Below are 23,138 nucleotides of genomic sequence, written 5' to 3'. Positions count from 1 at the left end.
AAGAGATGAAACTGGTAGTATTCTTCTTAGTTTTTCAGGCCCAATTGGAATTGGAATCTCTCTAAGGGATGAACTGTTGGCAGCCATTCAACGGTTAAAATGTCTAAGATTTAAGTGGTGGAAAGAAGTGGATATTAAAGGAGATTGCCAAACAGTTATCTCTAGGCTGAAGAAATACCATGGAGGATGGAGCCTGTTAGAATAATGTTAAAATAACTTAGTTGCAGATGTTAGGGCCTGTTTGGCTAATTAAAGTGTTTTTTATTTCCTTTTTTTATTTCTGTTATGTCTGTTATTGTACTCAGGGGCACAAGGGTCTTTTCCCTTGTTATTTCTGTCACCCTATATATAGTAAAATAAACACTGGCGCCGCTAGTACTGTTACATTGCAAACCTTCTCTCTTCTCTCCTTTCTTCTCTTCTCTTCTTCTCTTCTCTTCTCTCCTCTTCCTCTTATCTCTGGCCGGCTACACTGTCAAGATGGTATCAGAGTGGGAATGCTGATTAAAAGAGAAGATCGATCAACCCAAAGAACAGATCGAACAGACTAGCAGAACAGAAATCTGATTCTGGACTATAGAATAGCTACAACTGGTACAGTTCTCCCTATTTTTCTCTTCTTTACTCTCCTTGGTCATGTGCCGAGTGAAAACCCTATGAATCTGGGGCGGCTGAATGCTGTCGAACCTGTGTAACCCTAGTTTTCTTGGATCGTGTGATCCTGTTCATGTGTTAAGACAACTGTAGGTCAAGGATGACCTGTCTTCTCAATGGTTTGAGTTGACTATAAGTAAGAAGGATCTCTCCTGCTGATTAGTGGCTGTTAGACATTCTGGAATTCTGGTAGGTGGGGACTGTTAAAACTATACAGGTCTGAAATCTGCCGAATATTACCTCAGTTTTTGTCCGGAATTTGGTACTGTTTGTGCTCAATCTGGTTGGTAAACCTGAGTGTGTGGGTGTGAACTGAGTGGAGCATTGTTTTGTGGAGTAAGGAGGGGTCCTAAGTCCGGTGTTTGGGACTGATTAACTGCTTGACCATGTGGACTGAGAATTCTGCTACTTCAGAGATCTCAGGGAGCCACAATGGAGTGAGTGGGGGAATGGATATGAGCTTTCCCATGGCTGTCATTCCCTTTGATGGTCTGAATTACCTTGAGTGGTCTAGGGGGATAAAACTCTACATCACTGCTAGGGGGCGAATAGGATACATCAATGGGAGAGTAAAGGAACCGAAGTATGGAAGTGCTGAGCATGATAGGTGGAACCAAGAGAACAGTATGGTGATGTCTTGGCTCTTGGTTTCAATGCTGCCACAAGTAAGGAAGACTTTTATGTGGGCTGAAACTGCTTGTGAGATATGGGAACAAGCGAAGTCCACTTATTCAGAACAGAGACATTATGCCAAGATATATCAACTACAAGCTGAATCTTCTACTTGCAAGCAGGGGGAGAGAGTCTCTCGATGTACTATTATGATTTGACATCAATATGGAAAGAACTTGATTACTATCAGAATGTGAATTGGAAGTGTGATGAAGATGCAAAGGCCTATAAGTCACTTGTATCACAGCAACGAGTGTTTGCCTTCCTCCTAGGGCTGAATCCGTCATATGAGTCCATCAGGGTACAGATCTTGGGTAGTAAAGACTTGCCATCAGTCCAGGAGGTGTATGCTTTGGTGCAGTCAGAAGAAAGCAGAAGAAGTGTGATGAATGGTGTAGAAGGGGAGTCAGTTGCCCTAGCGGTCCGGGGAAATTCAGATACAAATGTCGGAGGTGGCTTTAAAAGGGTGACACTCAGAAAAAATCAGAAGATAAAAGCAAGCTTTGGTGCACTCACTGCTAGAAGACACGACACACGAAAGATACATGCTGGGATCTCCATGGAAAACCTAAATGGGCATAGGATTTGGGTAAGAAGTCAGCACCGGATCAGGGCAAGAAACCAGGCCAGCAGAATCAAAAAAGGTATAACTCAGCTAATATGGCATCGACAAAGACTAGTCCTTCCGTAACTCAGGAGAGACATCCCGGTTCTGACCCTAAGGAAGATATTATCAACTTCTTTCGTGAACATTTGGAATTGTATGGTAGGACTCTCCGTCAGGTGGACTCTGGGCCTACTCCTTCTACCTCATTTGCGTCTACATCAGGTAATGCCACAACCTTCCATGTGTCATCTCACACTACTGATTCACCTTGGATTATTGACTCCGGAGCCTCAAATCACATGACCGGTAAGTCAAATTTGTTCCAGACATATAACTTTCTCTCTGGGAGAGATAAGGTAAGGCTGACTGATGGTTCTTTTTCTACCATAGCTGGCCGAGGCACCATATCTCTCCCACTTGGCCTTACTCTTCCTAATGTCCTGCATGTTCCGAAATTACCTATTAATTTGTTGTCCATTAGTAGTCTTACTCACTCTTTGAACTGCTCAGTCACCTTTTTTCCGTCTTCATGTGTGTTTCAGGATTTGACCTCGGGGAAGACGATTGGTAGAGGAAGCATGGTGGATGGTCTCTACATGTTGGAGAATAATGCTGGTCTAGTGGCGACTGAGTCCACAAGTTCGTCGAGTGAGAGTCAGGCCTATTTATGGCATAGTCGTTTAGGTCATCTTTCTTTTGAGTCGTTAAAAGTTATGTTCCCAAAGTTGTTTGAGTCCTTGTCAGTGAGTCAGTTACAGTGTCAAACTTGTCAGTTGAGTAAGCATTGTAGAAGTTCTTTACCTTTACAAAATAAAAGATCTGAATTTCCATTTCATATTGTTTATTCTGATGTTTGGGGCTCTGTTACTCTACCTACTGCGGCTGGCTATAAGTATTTTGTTACTTTGATTGATGATTATTCTCGATACACTTGGGTTTACCCTATGCGATCTCGAGATGAAGTGCCACAAATTGTGAAAGATTTTCAACGCATGGTGTTCACTCAGTTCCAAACGGAAATTCATATCTTCCAGTCGGACAATGCAAAGGAATATTTCCATAGTGATCTCACGAAGTTCTTTGCTTCGAGTGGGTCACTTCAGCGAAGCTCTTGTGCCAGGACACCCCAACAAAATGGTGTGGCTGAATGAAAAAACCGTCACCTTCTCGAAGTTGCTCGTGGCTTGCTGATTCATATGAATGTGCCAAAACAGTTCTGGATGGATGCAGTATTGTGTGCGACATATATCATCAATTGCATGCCCTCTCAACTACTAGAGTATAAGGCCCCACATCAGCTCTTGTTCCCTACAGCCCCGCTGTCCACCATTCCGATGCGCGTTTTTGGGTGTCGTTGTTTTGTCCACAACCTATCACCTACTCGTGGTAAACTTGACCCTCGGGCTATTCTTTGTGTTTTTCTTGGTTACCCTTCATCTCAAAAGGGGTATCGTTGCTATGATCCCTTTGCCCGCAAGTACTATGTTTCCATTGATGTCTCATTCTTTGAGAGTCAATCGTTCTTCTCGGTTTCTCCTCAGGGGGAGAGTAGGGTTGAGGAGAAACAGGCGACGACTCAGATTCAACTACCTCCTTTATCCGATCCTCCTCCGTTCCGGGTTTTTCATCGTCACCATAAGAGCCAACAGAGTTCAAGAGCCGTGGAGCCGGACACTATGCAACCAACATCATCGGATTCACCCAAGGCAGATCCGTCTCATCAGCCAGGTACACTTGCTCCCATTGCTCCTTTAAATGTTGATTCACCTGTCACCAATGATCTTAATATTCCTATTGCTAAGAGAAAGGGTGTTAGATCTTGTACCACTAATCATCCTATCTCTAATTTTGTGTCCTATGAGCATGTTTCACCTTCGTACCGTGCCTTTCTCTCTTCTGTGGATAGTGTCCCCATTCCTAAGACCGTGGTAGAAGCTTTGTCAAAACCTGAATGGACAGATGCAATGCAGGAAGAAATTGATGCCTTACACAAAAATGGTACTTGGGAGTTGGTAGATCTTCCTGAGGGGAAGGAACCAGTGGGTGTTCATAGTGAAACACAAAGCTGATGGAACTGTTGAAAGGTACAAGGCTAGACTGGTAGCAAGAGGCTTCACACAGGTATATGGAGTGGACTATGCAGAGACTTTTGCTCCAGTAGTGAAGATGAACTCTATCCGGATTCTCCTTTCCTTGGCAGCAAATCTTGACTGGGATCTTCACCAATTGTACATCAAGAATGCCTTCTTGAATGGTGACTTGGAAGAGGAAGTGTACATGACCCAACCCCCAGGGTTCTGTGCCAAAGGCAGTGAACAAAAGGTGTGCAGGTTAAAAAAGTCCCTATATGGGTTGAAACAATCACCTCGGGCTTGGTTTAGTAAGTTCCATTTAGCAGTCCAACAGATGGGATTCAAACAATGCTAGTCAGATCATACCCTGTTTGTGAAAAGAGGTGAAGGTAAAATTGCAGCTCTTATTGTGTATGTGGATGACATAGTGATCACAGGAGATTGGGAGGCTGAAATCCAGAGACAAAAAATTCTTAGCCACTAAATTTGAGGTGAAGGATCTAGGCCCCTTACGATACTTTCTTGGAATTGAAGTTGCCCGCTCTCACAAGGGCATCTTTATTTCCCAACAGAAGTATGTACTAGATCTACTAGAAGATACAGGCAAGTTGGGGGTGAAACCATCTGATTCACCTATTGAACCTAATCACCATCTGGGAGACAGTCAGGGAGAGTTTTTGAAAGATGTAAAGATGTTCCAAAGACTCGTGGGGAGGCTTCTGTATTTGTCTATGACCAGGCCTGATATTGCCTATGCAGTGGGCATCCTTAGTCAATTCATGCACAGTCCGAGGACAACTCACTTTGAGGCTGCAGAGAGGATCTTGAGATATCTCAAGAAGTTTCCTGGAGCTGGTTTGTTGTTCCAGAAACACAGTCACTTAAAAGTGGAAGTATATACTGATGCAGATTGGGCAGGAGCAGTCAATGACCGAAAGTCTACCAGTGGTTATTGTGCCTTTGTAGGAGGAAACCTTGTTACATGGAGAAGCAAAAAACAAAGTGTGGTGGCTAGATCCAGTGCTGAAGCAGAGTATAGAGCGATGGCTCATGGGATTGCGGAAATCATGTGGATAAGAAATCTGTTAGGTGAACTGGGTTTCGCAGTAAGCAATCCTACATCACTCTACTGTGACAATAAAGCTGCCATCAATATTGCTGCTAATCCAGTTCTGCATGATAGGACGAAACACATTGAAGTGGACAAGCATTTTATCAGAGAGAAACTTGAAAGTGGAGAAGTGTGCACACCATATGTCAGCTCGGAAGAGCAACTTGCAGATATCTTCACCAAAGGTCTTCATCATGTGCGGCACAAAGATTTGTGTGACAAGTTGGGCATGATTGACATCTATGCTCCAACTTGAGGGGGTGTTAGAATAATGTTAAAATAACTTAGTTGCAGATGTTAGGGCCTGTTTGGCTAATTAAAGTGTTTTTTATTTCGTTTTTTTATTTCTGTTATGTCTGTTATTGTACTCAGGGTCACAAGGGTCTTTTCCCTTGTTATTTCTGTCGCCCTATATATAGTAAAATAAACACTGGCGCCGCTAGTACTGTTACATTGCAAACCTTCTCTCTTCTCTCCTCTCTTCTCTTCTCTTCTTCTTCTCTTCTCTTCTCTCCTCTTCCTCTTATCTCTGGCCGGCTACACTGTCAAGAGAGCCTTTGGTAGGACAGTCACTCTCCCTAGATCCCTTGAACACCTCATTCAACTGGCTACCTAGAAGTGACAATACGGTGGTTTACACATTTGCTAGAGCGGGAATCTGTAACTTGTTAGTTTTTTTCTTTTTTGTTAAGCTTCAGCCTTGTACATGGCCTCTTATTTCTTTGTGGCATGTTTGACGTATTCTGGGATTATTTAAGTTTCATTAATGAATGATTTTTACTTGTTACTTATAAGAAACAACAAAAAAAAGTGTAAGCCAACATGAAGTACATTCATTGATGCGCCATGCACCCCTTATGGTCAGCTAGCATTGGCTGGCCACCACAATAAGATTTCAAGGTTCTATCTTAGGGAATTAAACCCCAATACATCTGATTCCTATTCATCCCTACTATTGGCCGAGTGTGGTGTCTACTTGTAAGTGGCGCCCAGCTTCAATGCCAACTTGTTGATCTCTTTTAAGATATATCTGTACATCCAAGATCCAGCAGTGTAATTGGGGGCCAATTCCTCATAGGTTAGAGTGGCTACTAAGTTCAATGGACTTCTATCTCCTCAGACCTTATAAAGATGAATTTTGATGGCTGCAGCCTAGGCCAACCTAAGCTATTCTGGAGTTGGGGGAGTTTTCTGAAACTACAAAGGAAATATATTACCTATTCATTCTGGGCCTGCAGGGGTTGGTGACTCAACTGACATAATATTACAGGCAGTACTTCTGGGAGTAAGAACAGAAAATTCTTTAAATTTTAGGAACTGATAAAAAAGCAAAAGATTGTACTTTGATTTAACTTTCTCACATTAATGAAATAAATACCAGTTATTCATAATGGATCCAGCAGTGTAGTTTCTAATCCAGTCTATGATTGCACAAGAGTCCTTTAATCAAAGATAGTCTGTTTCTGTATTTTTTTCTTTTAATTTTTTTAATTGCTTTCTAATAGTATATTTGCTGTACTCTGGCTCTTCCATTTTGTTTATCCTGCTTAATGAAATCATCTTTTCTTACGAAGAAAGAAAAAAATGAAGTCCACAGTTCTGCCTGGGTAGAATGTCCATAGACCATAGCCAGCTGTTCTGGAGTATAAAGGTAAAATATTACTGAGGTGCATTTTTCCTTTCAAACTGAGATGCCATGGAGTACAAGGATTCTTGGCAACGATATCAAAGATCTCCAGTTGAAATGTAAGGCATGTGTGATATCTTGGTTTCAAATGTCCTTGAGAGGGGAATGGTTTAAGGCTCCATATTCTTTTCCAACTACAGTCATTTCCTTCCATGTTGTCAAGAGCAGAATTCTGTTCTTCTAGAAAAAGCTTACTGGCTTTCCATGAATTGGATCATATCCAATCTAAAGTTTATCCAAGTCCAATGCATATATCTTAATCAGGTTGGATTCAGATCTATCTTGGTTAATTAGAATTCAATTGACAGGTCAGAAAATTTCTTTAAGGTCCAAAATAATAGAAAAGTTAAAAGTAAGACGAAACCAAATGGTCATAAATCATTTGATCATGCTGATTACTTTTTCCCCTTCAAATCATCTTTTAAATGGGATCCATTCAATGGTGTCCAAGCCTTGTGTTACTGTCAACAAGTCATGCTGTCTACTCCTTACAGTTTGCTAGAATGGCCATTTATTTGTTTTATATTTACTATTGCAAGTATAAAATAGAGCTAGTATGACAAGTGGCCTGTTATTTAGTCATGAGGTGTGCCCTTTTTTTTCTTTTCAGGATCTGCACAACTTGAGAATACCTTGTGTGATCTTTCTCAATCAACTGGGATCCTCACTCCTCAGTGACCTAATAGTTGTTTCACCCTGATTTTTTTATTGAATGGATCTTCCATTTTACACCAAGAAAAAAAAAAAAAGAAAAAGATTTTTATCTGTGATACATCACTTTAATTTCTTTTCTTACTATGATAGCATAGATGACTCTGTTTAGATTATGACTAATGACTTAGAGTGAAGTGTTTCCACTTCCTTAACAAGGTCTAGGAGACGGTTCAACCACCATCTGAATCATGTTTCTTCGGCAAACTACATTGACCATTCCTTATTTGAGAAGATGCTTCAGGAGCAACCGCAGCCCTGATCTTGATAATGCAATTGCGGAGCTCAATAAGGTAACCCTGGTTATTGGTTCTGTACAAGCTTAATTGAACCCACAAGGGTTGATGGGTTTATGTTAAACAATTTTCTCTTTTTCTATCTTTCCTTCTTAGTTTTTAGCTTCTTGAGCCCATTTGAAATGAGACATGCCTTTTATTTTTGTTGTTCTGTTCTCTCTCTCTCTCTCTCTCTCTCTCTCTCTCTCTGGGGAGCAGTGATCTGGATGCTCTTGCACCAGACACTTTGTAGTGGTCTGAATACATTGCTCATTTTTTATTGTGGTTTTCTAAAATGTCTGTGGTTCAGGAAATGGAATCTGTCTTTGGTGAACCTCCAATTAGCCATGATGGCTTGAGCAACTTATCTACACATCAAGAGCATCAGTTGACTTTTCCAGAAGAAAGCAGAAGTGAGACGGTGCTGACCCACATTACAAACACTGGGGAGGCCCAGATGGTGGATGTCTCTTCCAAGGAAGCCAGTAAGAGAGTTGCCGTTGCTGGTTGCAAGGTTATGCTGGGAAAGAAGGTGTTTGATTTGGTTTCTGCAAACCAAATAGCTAAGGGAGATGTACTCACTGTGGCAAAAATTGCCGGAATTAATGGGGCAAAGCAGACTAGTAATCTCATTCCGTTGTGTCATAACATTGGTCTGACTCGTGTTCGTGTTGATCTGGTACTGAATGATAAGGATTTCAGTGTTGAGATAGAAGGGGAAGCTGCATCGACAGGGAAGACAGGAGTAGAGATGGAAGCATTAACGGCTGTGACAATTGCCGGTCTCACGGTGTATGACATGTGCAAAGCTGCTTCAAAGGACATTAGGATCACTGATGTGCAGCTTGAGCATAAGAGTGGTGGTAAGAGTGGGGACTGGACCAGAAGGCAGTAAGTAGTTCTAGAGTTTTATTGTGGATTAAGCTTGTGAGGTACTTCCCTAACAAGGAATAAATTTGCTGTTTTCTTCACATACGGCTGTTTTTCTTTTTCTGAATGTTGCCTCAAAACTAGGATCTGTGTCCAGGCACAGGCTGCCTGCATTAGGTTTAGGCCCATAACTTTTATGGGTTGGGCCTGGGATCAATAGTATTTAAAATTGTAGGCCTCGAAGCTCAGCCATGGTGTGTAGGCCGGTCCTGGGCTTGGGCCTGGGTTGTGCCCCTTATCATAGGTGCTAAGCCCTGCCCACCTGGTCATTCGTTTGGCATATGAGCTTATAGAGGCTAGTCCAGTAAAAGTTCTTTATAAATTGTAAATTTGCCCCATTTCTTTTATAAAAAAAATGAGATTGTCTCCAATTGTTTCCATTTATTTCTCATGGAAATGGGTATTTTTTTTTTTCATTCTCTCTCTCTCTCTGACACACACACACACACAAATGATTCTGTTGAGAGCAGAGTCCTCACTTTGTGATATTTGAAAAATCAGGATGTAACTAGTTTTTGGTGTTTTGAATGGTGCAAACCGCTTTCGGTTGTAATTTTTCTGTGTTTAGAAAATCGGACTGGACTGTCTGGTTGGACCGGTTGAACAGTGACCCGAGACCATGTGACGTCATCACAGTTCGATCTCCGATTCGACTTCGGTTGAACCTCTGACCTCTTTCCTCTCTGCGGTTTTGATTCTCAGAACATTGGTTTTTCTTATTATTTGTAAAAATGGAGAGCCAAATATGTAGGAATTTGATCAGATTTTCAACGAAATTTGGTTGGTTGACCTTTTCAGTCAAACTGAACCAGATGATAGAGTCCAGTCTAGCCAAATTGAGAAGGATATACCTGAATCCAATCCAATTAGAATTTGAGCTATCTGAACTTGATTCCTTTGTTTATGTAGATAACCAATTTGAGTCCAATTCTATTAGGCTATGCTTGGTTTGAAGGAAAAAGTAGGGAAAGGAAGAAAAAGGTAGGGAAACCTTTATAAATCTTGTATAGGTTTCCTTACCTTTCCCAACATTTTCCTTCAAACCAAACATAGTCTTAGAAAATTACTACATTTGTATAAAATTAATATGAATTTACTACATTAAGCATAAAATAAATATATATATTTTTAATTTGGAAATAGGTTTATCAAATTCTCAAATTTTACTTAATATATGAATATGTATATGCATATTTGGATCGGATATGATTGAATTGGATTAAGTAACATCCGAATTTGATCCAAATAATAAACTTCACATTTTAAAATTTGATTCGATCAGATTACGGCTAAACGCACATCTGCATCTAACTTAAGTTAAACAGATTAAAATTCGAATTAGATCATTTTGTAGCAATAGATTTGGATGAATTATTAGAGAAAATTTGTAATAATGCAATATGCTAGATCCAAGATATAGTTATAAGGGAAAGTAAGGACTTTGGACTAAGAACTTTGCTTGAAAGGTACAATGCTCCTTAAAAGAAGCTCAGTAACGCGCCTGTCTTACTTCCTAAAATGTGCTTTTCAAAAAGTTACTTTATAGAATTTCAATAAGAACCTGAATGTCTGTCAAAAGCAGTTTTAGTGTAACAGAAACCGTGTTTACACGGAGTCCGTACTCAAGCCTGACTTGTAGTCTTTTCTTCAATTCTTTTTTAGCGATAAGTAGACTGTCTTCTTTGTTATAACTTCGCCTCTTCTTCTTTAATTATTCTTTTTTACCTTGTTTTCTTTACTCTGCTTTTGAATTATTCTTAACTTTTTGATAGAGAATTATTCTTTCTCAGAAAATGTCAGAGATCTGGTTGGTAGGTCGACTTAACCGTGTGTCATCCGTGTGGAATACGACGAGTGAAAGCTCACTCACTCCGGAGTCCTCATGCTAGTAAAAATTTATACTTAGCAGTATAACCTTTTAGGTTGAATGGTTCTTTGTAACATTTTGTTGATTAAGCGGTTTAGTGTTCGAGGATCCTTGTACTTAGGTAAGATCTCGGAATAGGTTCTTCTTCTCTTTTGCCTGATACTTCATAGGGTTTGTTCTCTAAATAATCTCACCTACTTCAGTCAAATTTAAAATATCCACATAATATTAGGTATATCGTATCGATATTTAAAAATATAAACATGTGGGCTATTTACACGTTTTATAGGTACCCATTTGTGAATTGGCTTGGAGGCTGGACATAGTAGATATGGGCCAAATATGGCAGCTTCAATGGCTTAATTTAATTCATCAGTACTTCTAACCGATTAAGTTTTTGGTTACTTTGTACATTCAATTTTGCTTTTCTACTGTTCATGTTGGCCTTAGATTTTTTTTTTTTTTTTTTTTTTTTTCTGCGTGAGGGATCACTTGCCAAAGACATCAATAATTGAGGTCTAGAACAATTTAATTCTTGTCTTGTATATTTCTTTTCCTTCCTGATTCTGGGCAAATCTTCTGGATCTCATTTATCAATTATCATTATCGCCCAGAGGACCAATCAATTCAATTGTACTCAATCAGCAAAGCTGATTGTTGCCGTCCATGACTCAACCGAAGCACTTACTATTACCACGTAGCATTCTCGTGTAAAGATGCCTCACCCTATGTTATTATGCCTTGTTTCATTCTCATTTTTGTGATCCAAGTAGTGAGAAGAATAAAGAAATAAAGAAAATCCCACTATGAGTTAAAGACCAAAAAGCTGATGAGCACTTCACATGACTATTTTATAAATCCATCTCCCTTGATCCTTACCACTTCAAGCTCTTCAAACACTAAGCAAACATGAAAAGTTTCTTGAGCCCATCACTGGTTCAATTTGGAGTGAAGAGTCTTGCTCATCTAATGAGCAAAATTCTACCCTTATTCACTTGCTTAGGCAGGAAATTACTTTCTTTTAGCAAATCTCTTAGAACATTGTCTGCTAAATTGTATCGGTTTTTGGCTTTTCAAGTAGACCCATTTTGGATTCACCTATTCTACCTTGTCTCTGTTTCTTTTCTTGGTTTTCTGGGTTTGAAGGTTTTTAAGCCAGGGAATGAAACATTCATGCCTAGCGACCTCAATATATTCTTCATGTCAGTATCTGCAACTACTGTTTCGAGCAATGCAACCGTCGAGATGGAGGTTTTCTCCGGAACCCAACTAGTGGTTTTTACTCTTCTGATGCTGCTAGGTGGAGAGGTCTTTACTTCCATGCTGGGTCTTCAACTCAGTTTACCCAAGTACACTGCTGAATCAGAGAAGAATGAAATCGAAATTAATGCTTGTCACAAGGATCAGCCCATCTCTGCCACTCCATTCGACATCGAAACTCAGCAGGATTCAACTTCTATATCGAGCTCTGAACAATCAAAGTTGGGTACCAGAGCTGGATTCAACTTTGACACAGGGAACACAGGGGAGTTGAAGTATAATTCACTAAGGTACTTGTGCCTAATTCTGCTGGGTTACCTGATATGTGTTCATATCTGTGGTTATTCTCTCATTCAACTTTACATGAGCTATGTTCAAAGTGCAAGGGAAATACTCAAGAAGAAGAGGCTTCAGACAGTTACATTCTCAGTGTTTGCGGCAATATCGTCTTTTGCCAATTGTGGGTTTCTTCCGTTAAATGAGAACATGGCCATCTTCAGGAAGAATTCTGGTCTTCTGTTAATAATTATCCCTCAAGTTCTCATGGGAAATACATTGTTTCCAGTTTGCTTGAGATTGATTATATGGGTCTTGTGGAAATTCACCCACAGAGATGAATTTGATTACATGTTGAAGAACACTAGCGAAATGGGTTATTCACATCTTTTCTCTAGCCTTCCTACCTGCTTCTTGGGTCTCACTGCCTTAGCTTTTCTGCTGCTACAATTTGTGCTGTTCTGCATTCTGGAATGGAATTCAGAACCATTAGACGGGTTGAATTCTTATCAGAAACTCGTGGGCGCATTGTTTCAGTCTGTGAATTCTAGACATGCCGGCGAGTCCATATTTGATTTATCCGTTCTTTCTCCACCAATCTTGGTTCTCTACGTCGCTATGATGTTAGCTCTCTCTCTCTCTCTCTCTCTCTCACTCACTCACTCACACACACACACAAACGCCTGAGAGATCCAAGGAACCAACAGAAGACATTTGGAGGGAGTGAGTAACTTCAGTGTGGGAAATATGGCTTTTATTTCCATGCCATGATGTGGCCTATTACACTCCACAGCATCAAAGGGGTTGGTTATGGCAGACAGGCAACCATAAGAAGGAATCTAAAGATTGTTCCAATCCAAGTCCATAAATAAATCCTGAATTGGGCCCATATGGGCCAAGAACCACCTTGCCAGCTTTAGGGTTCTTTTGTCCTTCTTGTGATTTAGGGGCATCACACCCTGCTGTACCCATGTGATTAGAATTACTCATTTACTCCAAGTCGGAAAATTGCAGGGTGCCAACTTTAATTGAGCAATGAGGACCACATGATACCCTTCTTTAAGGGGTTTGAAAACGTGTCCACCATCCGGTAACTGTCCTTGACCCTTGATTAGGACTGCAGCTTGATGGACCTGCCACATGTCATCCATGCTGACAATCTCATATGAGAGAGATTGATGAATAAATTTAAATGAGTGCCCATCTAGTCTTTAATGAAAGATAATAGTATTTTACTATTTTTACATTTATGGTTGGGTTCAATTTGAGTTTCAATAGTGAGAAAAGACTTGTGGGGACTTGTAATTAAAGAGTTCAAACAATATAGTGATAGAACATGACATGAAGTTCAATTGAGTTAGAGTCAATGAGCTGTTTGGTGCATGTGGTCATTTTAATTATGAAGTAAAAAGGTTTTCAATAGGTAGATTATGCTATAGAAATTGAGAAACTTTTTGATGAAATTTTCAGGTATCTTCCTGCTTATACTTCATTTTTGCCCATTGAACAAGATGGACAGCTCTCAATAAAGAATAAAAAGGGAAAAAAGAGAAGAAGACGATTGATGGAAACCTTCGGATCTTCACCGATAGCCTACTTGGTCATCTTTGTAATCCTCATTTGCATCACTGAGAGAGAAAAAATGAGGGAAGATCCTCTCAACTTCAGTATTTTCAACATCATCCTAGAAGTGATCAGGTAAGCTTTTTGCAGTATTTTATTTTCATTTTATTGTTGCTATTTTGTTAGAAATTAATCATTAACAGGGTAGATTATATGTTTCATTCCAAAACTACATTTTATTAGGAAGTTTTAGGTCGTTGAGCCAGAACAAAGAGCACTAGGGATAGATTAACATCATCCCTCGCTTGATAAAGGCAATTTTAAAAGATTAAGTCATAGCTTTAGAACATGGTGGTGTATGGAACTTACTTGGCTGAATTGGTTTCAATTCAATTTTCTTTAATTAAGGGGGTGTTCTTCAACATGAATGCATGGCTTTGTTTTCATTTGTTATTTTTTTTTTCAATTACCACATCAGAAAAATAAACAAAAGCATGTTCTTGAACTGTCTTTTTGTTTTCAAAAAATAATTTACAAACCATCAAAATGATAGTTTTTGAAATAACAACAAATATTGGAGCACAGTTATTTTATGATTTATCGAAAATGATGAGATGTATTGTATGGTTTAAAATAAAAACATGTTTTTTCAAATCAGAAATCCAAGAAGACGTTTTTGCATTCAAGTTTTTAGAAACAAAAAACACATTTCCAAGTTTTTCTTTTTAAAAACAATTTATTTATTTTCACAAATGGTTTTAATTTGTTTTTGGAACTCATTACAAGAAATCAATTCACATTGAAGAACACCCCTTAGTTGGCTCCATACTTAGACCCACGTCTAATACAATTGGGTTGATTATGTAATGGGATTAAGATCGATTAACTAGATCAATATTAGACTATTAGATTGTTACTAAAATCTTTCAATTTCTGCCCAGATTGAACTTTCCAGTTTATAGGCCTGAGGCTGGCTGGTGAAGTCTAGGGGTGCAACTTGGGCGGGTCTAGCCTGAGCCCGAATCAATCCAGCCTGAAATTTTACACAGGCTGGGCTTGGGCTCAAGAAGTCAGACTTTTCTATCTTTTAGGCCAGGCCCGGGCCTAGCCCTTAGATAGCCTGAACTTAGTCCGAGCCAAGCCCAAATATACACCTTCATCCATACATATGTATATATATAAATTTTGCATACATATTTACCTATATACATACATATTTGCATACATATATGTATATATATTTACATAAATGCATATATACATATATAATTTTAGAGTGGGTTCATTGACCAACCCAAATCCGGCCTGGGCCCAAGCCCGAGCCCAACCTGAGTGCATCAAATTACAGTGTGGGCTAGACTTGGGTTAGGAAGATCGGACTTAACATTAGGCTTAGTCCGGGCTCAGGCCTTAAACCCAAATTTTAGGGTCGGGCCTGGGTTGACCATAAACCCGGCCCAACCTACCTGACTTGCACCCCAAATCTAAACTCTATATTTGCCAAATGGTGCTTCCAAATGGGGATTCCATGTACTACCCCTGCAAATATTGGATTTGGATCTAAAGATTACTGAATGTCGGAAGGTTCGCTAGGTTTGGACATAGTAATAAAAACAATAAACATGATCATTTTATTGATTATATTCACAAGGCATGCATATATTTTTCCATTAAGATGAGTATTGGTTGATAACTTCCTTTTATTTATTTATTTTTCTGTGCTTCAAATTCATCATTACAGTGCCTACGCAAATGTGGGGTTCTCGACTGGATATAGTTGTGAACGGAGGATCAAATCTGATAACTACTGCAGGGATGCTTCATATGGCTTTTGTGGAAGATGGAGTAATAAAGGGAAAGTGATCCTTATCATAGTAATGATATTAGGAAAGCTTAAGAATTTCAAAACCAAAAGGGATAAAACATGGAAGTTGTCACTGTATGTACATCAAAGACATTGAGAGAACAATAATAGACAAATCCTTTAGATGGTAAAGAATTGCTTGCAAAGACAAAATGATGTCTTGTGCATTTTGAGTTGATAATCTACAAGATTTTGAACACCAATCTCCTAGTACAAAGTTTTTGTGGGTAGAAACATTTACTCAACTCAATTCAACATTAATTCCAACTTTTTAGGGTTGGCTACACGACTCCTGTCCTGCCCATCCTGCTCTATTATGGGCTTAATTAGAAAGATTTATGGCATATTGAATATAATAATTAATTAACTCTTCTGAACATTACTTCCTAATTGGAACACTAATCCCTTTTTTCGAGGTAATAACATAGTGGTGACTGGTGAGTATGAAAACTAAGGCTAAGATCTCAACGTTTTGCTTAGACAAAGAAAATTGATCTCTTGAATCCACAAGAATTGATAGATAAAACTAGGGAACAAATTAATATACTTATTGAGATATTAGTCTATAGACTTCCACCTCTCCTATTTCAAATTAATATACTTCTACGACTTTAGGCAAGTGGTATCTTATCTTCTCAAGAAAAAGCATCTAAAAAGTAGTTTCTTACACTCTCAAATAGAAGCCTTATTCCTCTAACATGTGAGAGTATTTAGCTCCATCTCAGATAAATGCTAACTTTATCCACTTTAAAAGAAGTGGGACTCATATTAATCTTCCTAATAAGTTTTTAATTTAAATAAAACTCATTATAAAGGCTTTCAATGGTGTGGATCACATTCTTTTAGATGAAATAGATTATTATAAACATGATTTAATCTCTTAAATCAAATAAAAGCCTATTTATTAAAAGAATCAAATAAAAACCCAATATAAATTGATAAAGGGTGTCAAACAAATTAGGTCAGAATAATGGCGTAGGGCCGTTCAAATTTGGCTATTGAACCAAACCAAATAAGCTAATATGGTTCAGTTTGGTTTGAATTTCTATAAATTCTGCTTTTTGTTTCAGTTTGGTTTGGAAAACTTTGTAACCATACCAAGCCAAAAACCAAATTATAAATAAACCATATATTAAAAAAAAAGTGAGAATGTTTCTCTCAGCATGGGTAACAAACCATAATTTTCTATGCCAAATCTACCCCCGTTTTTCCCACAACAAATCCTTATGAACAACTCATAAATTATACAATTAATGTATTTCTATTCCAATAATATCACGAATTTAATGGATATTTTGTTTTTTTTCTTCTTCTTTCTATCAAATAATCCATCTATAATGATCTATTTTATCATATTTTTACTAGAAAAATTCGGCTCCAAGTTATGATATTTAGTGTTGCTCCACATTTGAATTGGCTTTGACATGATGGCTTTTGTCATTTTCAAAGAACAAATTCGATCACAATTGTGTATTGAATTAAATAAAGCAAAAATTTGATTATAGTTGCCCAAGCACCAAAATTTAAAGCCAACATGTTTTTCTTTGTTGTTAATTTTAAATAGAGCAAGTAATAAAGAAAAATATTCAAGCTACGAACTGAAGGAACACTAGAAAAGAGTAGTTCGAGTTGGAACCAAGGGTTGACTATTGAGTTGGTAGCAACCCATCATGTTTCAAAGGGGATGAGCTTTCTCCTAAATCATAATTCTAGTTAGAGAATGGGACCTATGCTTTGATGTTGGATATGTTCAAACCTCAAGGCCTCTTGGCATCTACATACAGTTGGATCTAGAGTTTGCGGCATTGTGGGCGCTTAGAGTGAACATGGTTCGTGGTGGAAGAAAATAGAGCTCAGGACGACATTAGAAAGAGAGAGTATCAGAAAACGGTGGGAGGGGGAGGGGGAGGGGGAGAGAACAGAAAGAGGGGAGAAAGAAAGATGAAAATAAACTCTCAAGAAAGAAAACAAATGAAACACAAAATTTTTATTGATTGCTTGAGCGGTATACACATGGGAATGCTGGTGAATTTGTAATGTTGAGGTAAAGGTGTATATATAATTGGTCACTTAGTCTCCTCAATAGTCATTAGCATCAATCTGGATCAAGGTTTAAAGTATCGACATGTATTTGCCCATATCGGCCGATACGTATCATTCTGGGATCTTTTAAATATGCCCCTACAGTGGGTGTATCGGGGTCTGACCAGTTCAGGGGGTGGAGGAGCTCTAAAATATTGACCATTCTTATGATGAATATCAAAACTTTGGGGTTCAACTATGACACCAGAAATTTTCATCAACCAATAAACTGGTATCAAAGAAGTTGTAACCAATTAGGTGGCATTTATTAGCGGTTGCAGAAGCTTGGTCTCTTCCTTTTAGGTGTGTAGTTTCTTGCATACCAAAATGCTATTTAACACTTTTCCTCACCAAATCATCAAGTTTGCTTATTCCATTTAGAGCGTCTATACATGGTCTTCTGAACCATCGTTTCTTCATGAGCTTATTGTACTTGATTCTCCTTTGAATTAATGGATACTCTTTTTCTTAAAAAAGGTGGCATTTATGAAAATTAAACAGGGTTTTTGAGTGGCCAAAGCTCCTTCAAAATTATATCTTTCCACTACTATACATCTGTCCTAAAATTTTGATAGTCAACAATGGTTTCTCACAAATAACAGCCTTTGTTATTTTATGAGTTCGAGAAAGATTCAGAATTAAATTCCTTTAGAAATACATTTACTGATAAAAATGTAATTACCGTTTAAATTATCATCCACAATAGAATATGAGATTTTTTTTTTCTAAAATTTAACGCCATTTTATTGAATTATTATGAGTCTCCAATACAGGGCTGATGGTAAAGCACACCTATGACTGGTACTCTTCTAACACTATTGCTCTTATCGTTGAAAACAAATCATGTAAGTCAATCAACTACAACAATACTTTACCACCACCATTGAATTGTCATTCATGGTTCAATTTATGGTTTTAAAAAATGACCTGAAAATGGAATCGTTCTGGTCATTGGTTTTAGGGTTGGTTCGAATGGACGGCTCATTCTGACAATAAAAATTAAAAAAATAAAAAATGGCCAAAACCGTTGATGGGTGGATGAGCCGACAGTTCGACTGTCTGAGTCAATGAATCGTTAACCGATTCAACAATTTTTGACCAAAAACCAAATTTGAGATAAAACAGAACTGATTGACTGAACGATTGCAAATGTTAAGAGATTCCCTTTGAATGGTCATTGCATTGTTAGGTTGAAGAGTAGCTCTTACATCACTGTTTGTCAAGTGTTTGAAAGATTTTCCTATTTTTTACCCTTTACCATTAATTATTGAAATTTCATTTTGTCATATCATTGTTGTTCTCCATTGATTAGGGATGAAGGTTTCTTTGGGTTAAAGGGAATCTAAGAGAGAGCTAACGGTTAGTCAGAAACATAGGTTTTATATTTAAAAAATAAAATAAATAAATCAAAGCACTCTTCTGTTGGTTTTTACTTTTAATTGGAGAGCCATCCGGTTAAAGTTTGACCTTGTGTACTTTGTATTATTTCAATCAATAGGGATGATAATTTAAAAAGTGGTATTATTTCCTTGAAAAATAAATGCTGTAAATGTTATAATTAATTGAATTCTACATTATTTGCCTTCCATTCCAAGTGTGAATATCTTTAGGGCCTGTTTGATTCTCAAGAATAGGGTTTTGGAATTGGAATCGAAATATTTGATTAGATGAAATTAAAATCCTATTCTCATTCCTGATGGAATGGCATTCTCCATTTAAGAGAATATCCATTCCTTCTCCCTCCCTCCCTCCAGAATGAAATTCCATTTCCACTGATATCGATTCCCATTCAGATTCCTGTTTGAACCAAACAATGGGAATGAGAATATACCATTCCATTTTTTATTCCATTCCAAATTTGAGTCAAATGAACCCTTAAGTATAGTCAATTTCTATCAAGAAAAATTCCAGAAATTTTAATAGTAGATTGGTACTTTTTAAATAGCATAAATATAAATATAGATATATATATATTTTTTATTTTGACTTTTGATTAAAATTAGTGTGTATTCATAAGGATAAGCATTCGTACTGATTCTACAAACCTTGATGTTGCCACATATTGTCCTTTTGTGTACTGATGAGGCTGGCCACATCTTTGTGTCACACTTGAAACCTCACCAGCCCAACCTTTACACATATCCTCCATGGTGGAGTGAACCACATAATTTTAATTCTAAATCTGAATGATTGAATAGACACGGCTACTACGCGCAAGGTTGGTCAACTCAACAATAATGTAAGTTAATGCAAATTTGAGGAATCCACTATATATATATACTATATTCTTAAAGATAGCCATGAGCCATGTCTCTCATGGTTCATCAATCGTCAATCGTCATGTACTATATTGTTTTTCTTAATAACAAAACAATAATTTATTGTTACTATATACAAATAATAATAATAATAATAATATATAATAAATAATTTTTTATTTCTATAAAACATTTTTCTTTCAAATTGAGCTTGAGTCCAACCGAACTCGAGCTAAAGCTCGAGCCTCATACTGTTTTAACAAATTGAGCTTGAATAACTAAGTATCCAATTTGGCTCTAGAATTTTCATTTTCTTTTTTATATTTGTTGCAGTCGATTCATAGAATCTTGAATGAAAAATTTAGTAATCTTATTTTCACCATCAACCCCGTTAGCGGATTACGAAGCATTGTATTAAAATCGGGCTGGGGGTGTTTGTCGCAAAACAAAGTTTGAGGGGGCAAGTATTACTGCCTCCTCCAAGTATTAAGTGGCTATCTGAATTTATCCTAAAATCTATAATTAACGATGACTGTTTCATTTTATCAAGAGGCAACCTCAACCTCTACCATCTTTAATGGAGGAACTTGATAGCAACTACATTTTAGAATTCATTCTCAGCACATTCTATCACAACATCATAGAATGAAAGAAAGAAATGAAGAAAATTCTATGATTCTTTCAGATAACCACTTATTCTTGATTGTGGAATCAAAATGTTTGTAAACATTCTATCACCACATCGTGGTATCTCTTTCTTTTATTATTTAATCCTTAACTTAATTATGGGGAGCTAGCTAATTAAATTAAGTGCCTGATTACTTATTTTCTTTTATTAGAAAAGGACTCAACTTGTTAATAAAAATAACAAAGACCTCCTAACTTTCACTTTCCAACAAATACCTCCTCCGTTAGAGTTTCAGCATTTGATTTTGAAAAAGATTCTCATTCAGCTGTTTAATTCCTTCAGTCTCCGAATTACCCTTTAATAGATCCTTCTAGATTTTTGGCTGGATTCAATATATATTAAGATGAAGTAGTAGAGATTTCTTTTAGTAGATATAAATTTAAGATTTCGTTTGGTTTTTTCTTGGTTTATTAATGGAATGGGTATTTTTTTTTTATATATATTTTAACATGAAGATAGACATTCATGTCAGTGAATTAAAACAAAAATTTAAAGAAATTACTTGCTTTTATATGTTAATGAAATGATTATTGTCATTTCATTAACATATAAAAAGTTTAGATATGAAGGTATTTGTCCCAAAGTGAAAGTTGAGGGAAATATTTACCGCAAGTGAAAGTTCAAGGGAGTAATTATCACTGACTGCATAGCATGGAGGGTCTTTATATGAAAGTATGGTTTTCAAAACCGAACCAGACCGAACCAGACCAGAAAAACCAGGAACCGGTTCTCCAAAACCAGATTTTCTCCATAAACCATTGATTTTGGTCAGCAAACCGCTGGCCTGGGCAATTAACCCTTTGAATGGTTTTGACGATTTTTTATTTTTATTTTTTTGTCAAAACGGGTCGGGCCGATCATTCGATTCAACCCAAGAACCGAGCCCCTGATCCATGAAAGTTCCGTAAGGCCGTAACATAATCATTTTCTTGTTTTCATGTGAAAGAAAATAAAAGTTGTAAAATATATAATTTTTGTTTAAGAAAATGAAAGCAACTTTTGACATTTCCCCATCAAATTAGACAATGTTTTTGAACAGAATAATGCTTGTTGTTTAGACAACTACTCAAGCTTAAGGTTCAAATTCTCAGTTTGGACGAAACCCATATCATAAACGAGTTCAAAGCAATTACTTCATTATCATGACATTATGTTTTTATGCGACCGGCAAGCTGATCCTAAGTACACGTTCATCTAAAATTTGTCACCAATAATTCATCTTCTTTATGTCTTTTCAGCGCAACAACCCACTTCGCTCCAACCAGATCTAACGTCAAGTTGGCTATACGGAGAAGCATAGTACAAATTGGACTGTAGGACTCACATACGGGCACCGAGACACACACACACTGTTACAAATTGGACTGTAGGACTGGAATTCAGAATTCTGCATCGTGTGTATCTGTACATCTCCCAAATCAAAATTTCATAATTTCCATCTTTTAAGCTCTGTTTGTTTGCGTTACAATTTTATTTTGTATTAAAATAATTTTACCAATGCATGCAAATAAGGAGTCTAAATTGGCTCCTCACGAGTGTTCTAAGAACATTTCATTGTCATTATAGCAGATCTGACCATTCTTGAAAGGGGTGATGATCTTCTCTATTGCCTTTATACAAAGCAATAGGTACTCAACCACTTCCATTTTTGTGGAATCAAACAGACCCCAAGTAATATTGGTTTTATTGACAACAACCTTTGTATGTAGATAATGATATATTTTGATAGAGTCTGAATCTGCTCCTTCAGATCATTCCTCACAACAAGTCTCAGTCATACATGGGAGATATTTTACTACTTGTGTTTTTTAATTAATAGGAGATGTTTCCAATACATAGTGAATGTGTTGAGATGAGATCCACTCCTCGTCCTCACATAGCAACCTCACAGCTTATCGTAGCTGTATATTGAGAACATCTTTTGAATAGGAGATATTCTCTATACATGATGAAATGTGGCTATGAGATCGATGTGAAGCATGTTGTGAGGTGCGCCATTATGAGGAACAAAATGGACCGAAAACAGGATTTTTTTTTTTTTTTTTTGGTTTGTTAGGACAGGATCCAATTATTTGCTATTGACTATATTACCTATTGGATACCCGGTCCACTGACATTCACTTAAGGGGACAGCCCATCTTCTAATCTTTGGCCTGCGCATAAAGTCAGAAACAAAATGGAACTCACCGCGGCTTGAACATGGTGAATTTGTACTTTCATCTATTTTATTGGGCTCCGTTTGGGAAGAGTGCAAATATGTTCGGTTTAAATACAACTATACAATCAAAATAAAAAAATAATAATAATAGTACAACTATACAATTATACATGATTAATGACAAATGACAGCGTTTATATGTACACTGTATATATTTGTATTTGTATCCTTCCCAAACGGAACGTTAGCCACAAATTAAATAAATTTCTCATTTGTGATTTAAAATAAAGAGAAATCCCGTTTGTTTATTGGTGCCTTAGCCTCCTTTGTTTGAAGTGGCCAAGTGGAGTCGGGGCCAAATATATTTGAAAATGGAGTTTGGATTTCTACTCACAAAATCGGT

At 37.4% G+C, this 23,138-nt stretch overlaps 2 protein-coding genes across 14 annotated transcripts in view; both read left to right on the top strand.

Moving 5' to 3' along the window:
- CNX3 (cofactor of nitrate reductase and xanthine dehydrogenase 3) overlaps positions 1–9,090 on the top strand; it is a 39,181-nt gene extending 30,091 nt beyond the window's left edge. For 4 of the 13 annotated variants that reach the window (XM_088893158.1, XM_088893149.1, XM_088893156.1 and 1 more), the window contains one exon: positions 8,100–9,090. In XM_088893158.1, coding sequence (XP_088749284.1) covers positions 8,103–8,684 — 582 coding nt within the window. In that variant the 5' untranslated portion in view covers positions 8,100–8,102 and the 3' untranslated portion in view covers positions 8,685–9,090. Of the gene's footprint in view, positions 1–7,413; positions 7,808–8,099 lie in introns of all 13 variants that reach the window. The other 9 variants (XM_088893155.1, XM_088893152.1, XM_088893153.1 and 6 more) reach the window with 5 other exon arrangements.
- A 1,960-nt stretch (positions 9,091–11,050) lies between these two features.
- On the top strand, positions 11,051–15,684 carry LOC104601585 (cation transporter HKT1;3-like). Its single transcript, XM_010264970.3, has 3 exons — positions 11,051–12,745; positions 13,593–13,820; positions 15,427–15,684. Exons 1-3 carry the CDS (start codon positions 11,496–11,498, stop codon positions 15,644–15,646), a joined length of 1,698 nt encoding a protein of 565 aa, XP_010263272.2. The 5' UTR covers positions 11,051–11,495; the 3' UTR covers positions 15,647–15,684.
- Positions 15,685–23,138: the final 7,454 nt, after the last annotated feature.

The sequence above is a fragment of the Nelumbo nucifera genome, chromosome 8 (assembly GCF_055504915.1).
Source record: "Nelumbo nucifera cultivar China Antique chromosome 8, China Antique-T2T, whole genome shotgun sequence".
Lineage (NCBI taxonomy): Eukaryota > Viridiplantae > Streptophyta > Magnoliopsida > Proteales > Nelumbonaceae > Nelumbo > Nelumbo nucifera.
This window is presented reverse-complemented; position numbering and strand designations above follow the sequence as displayed.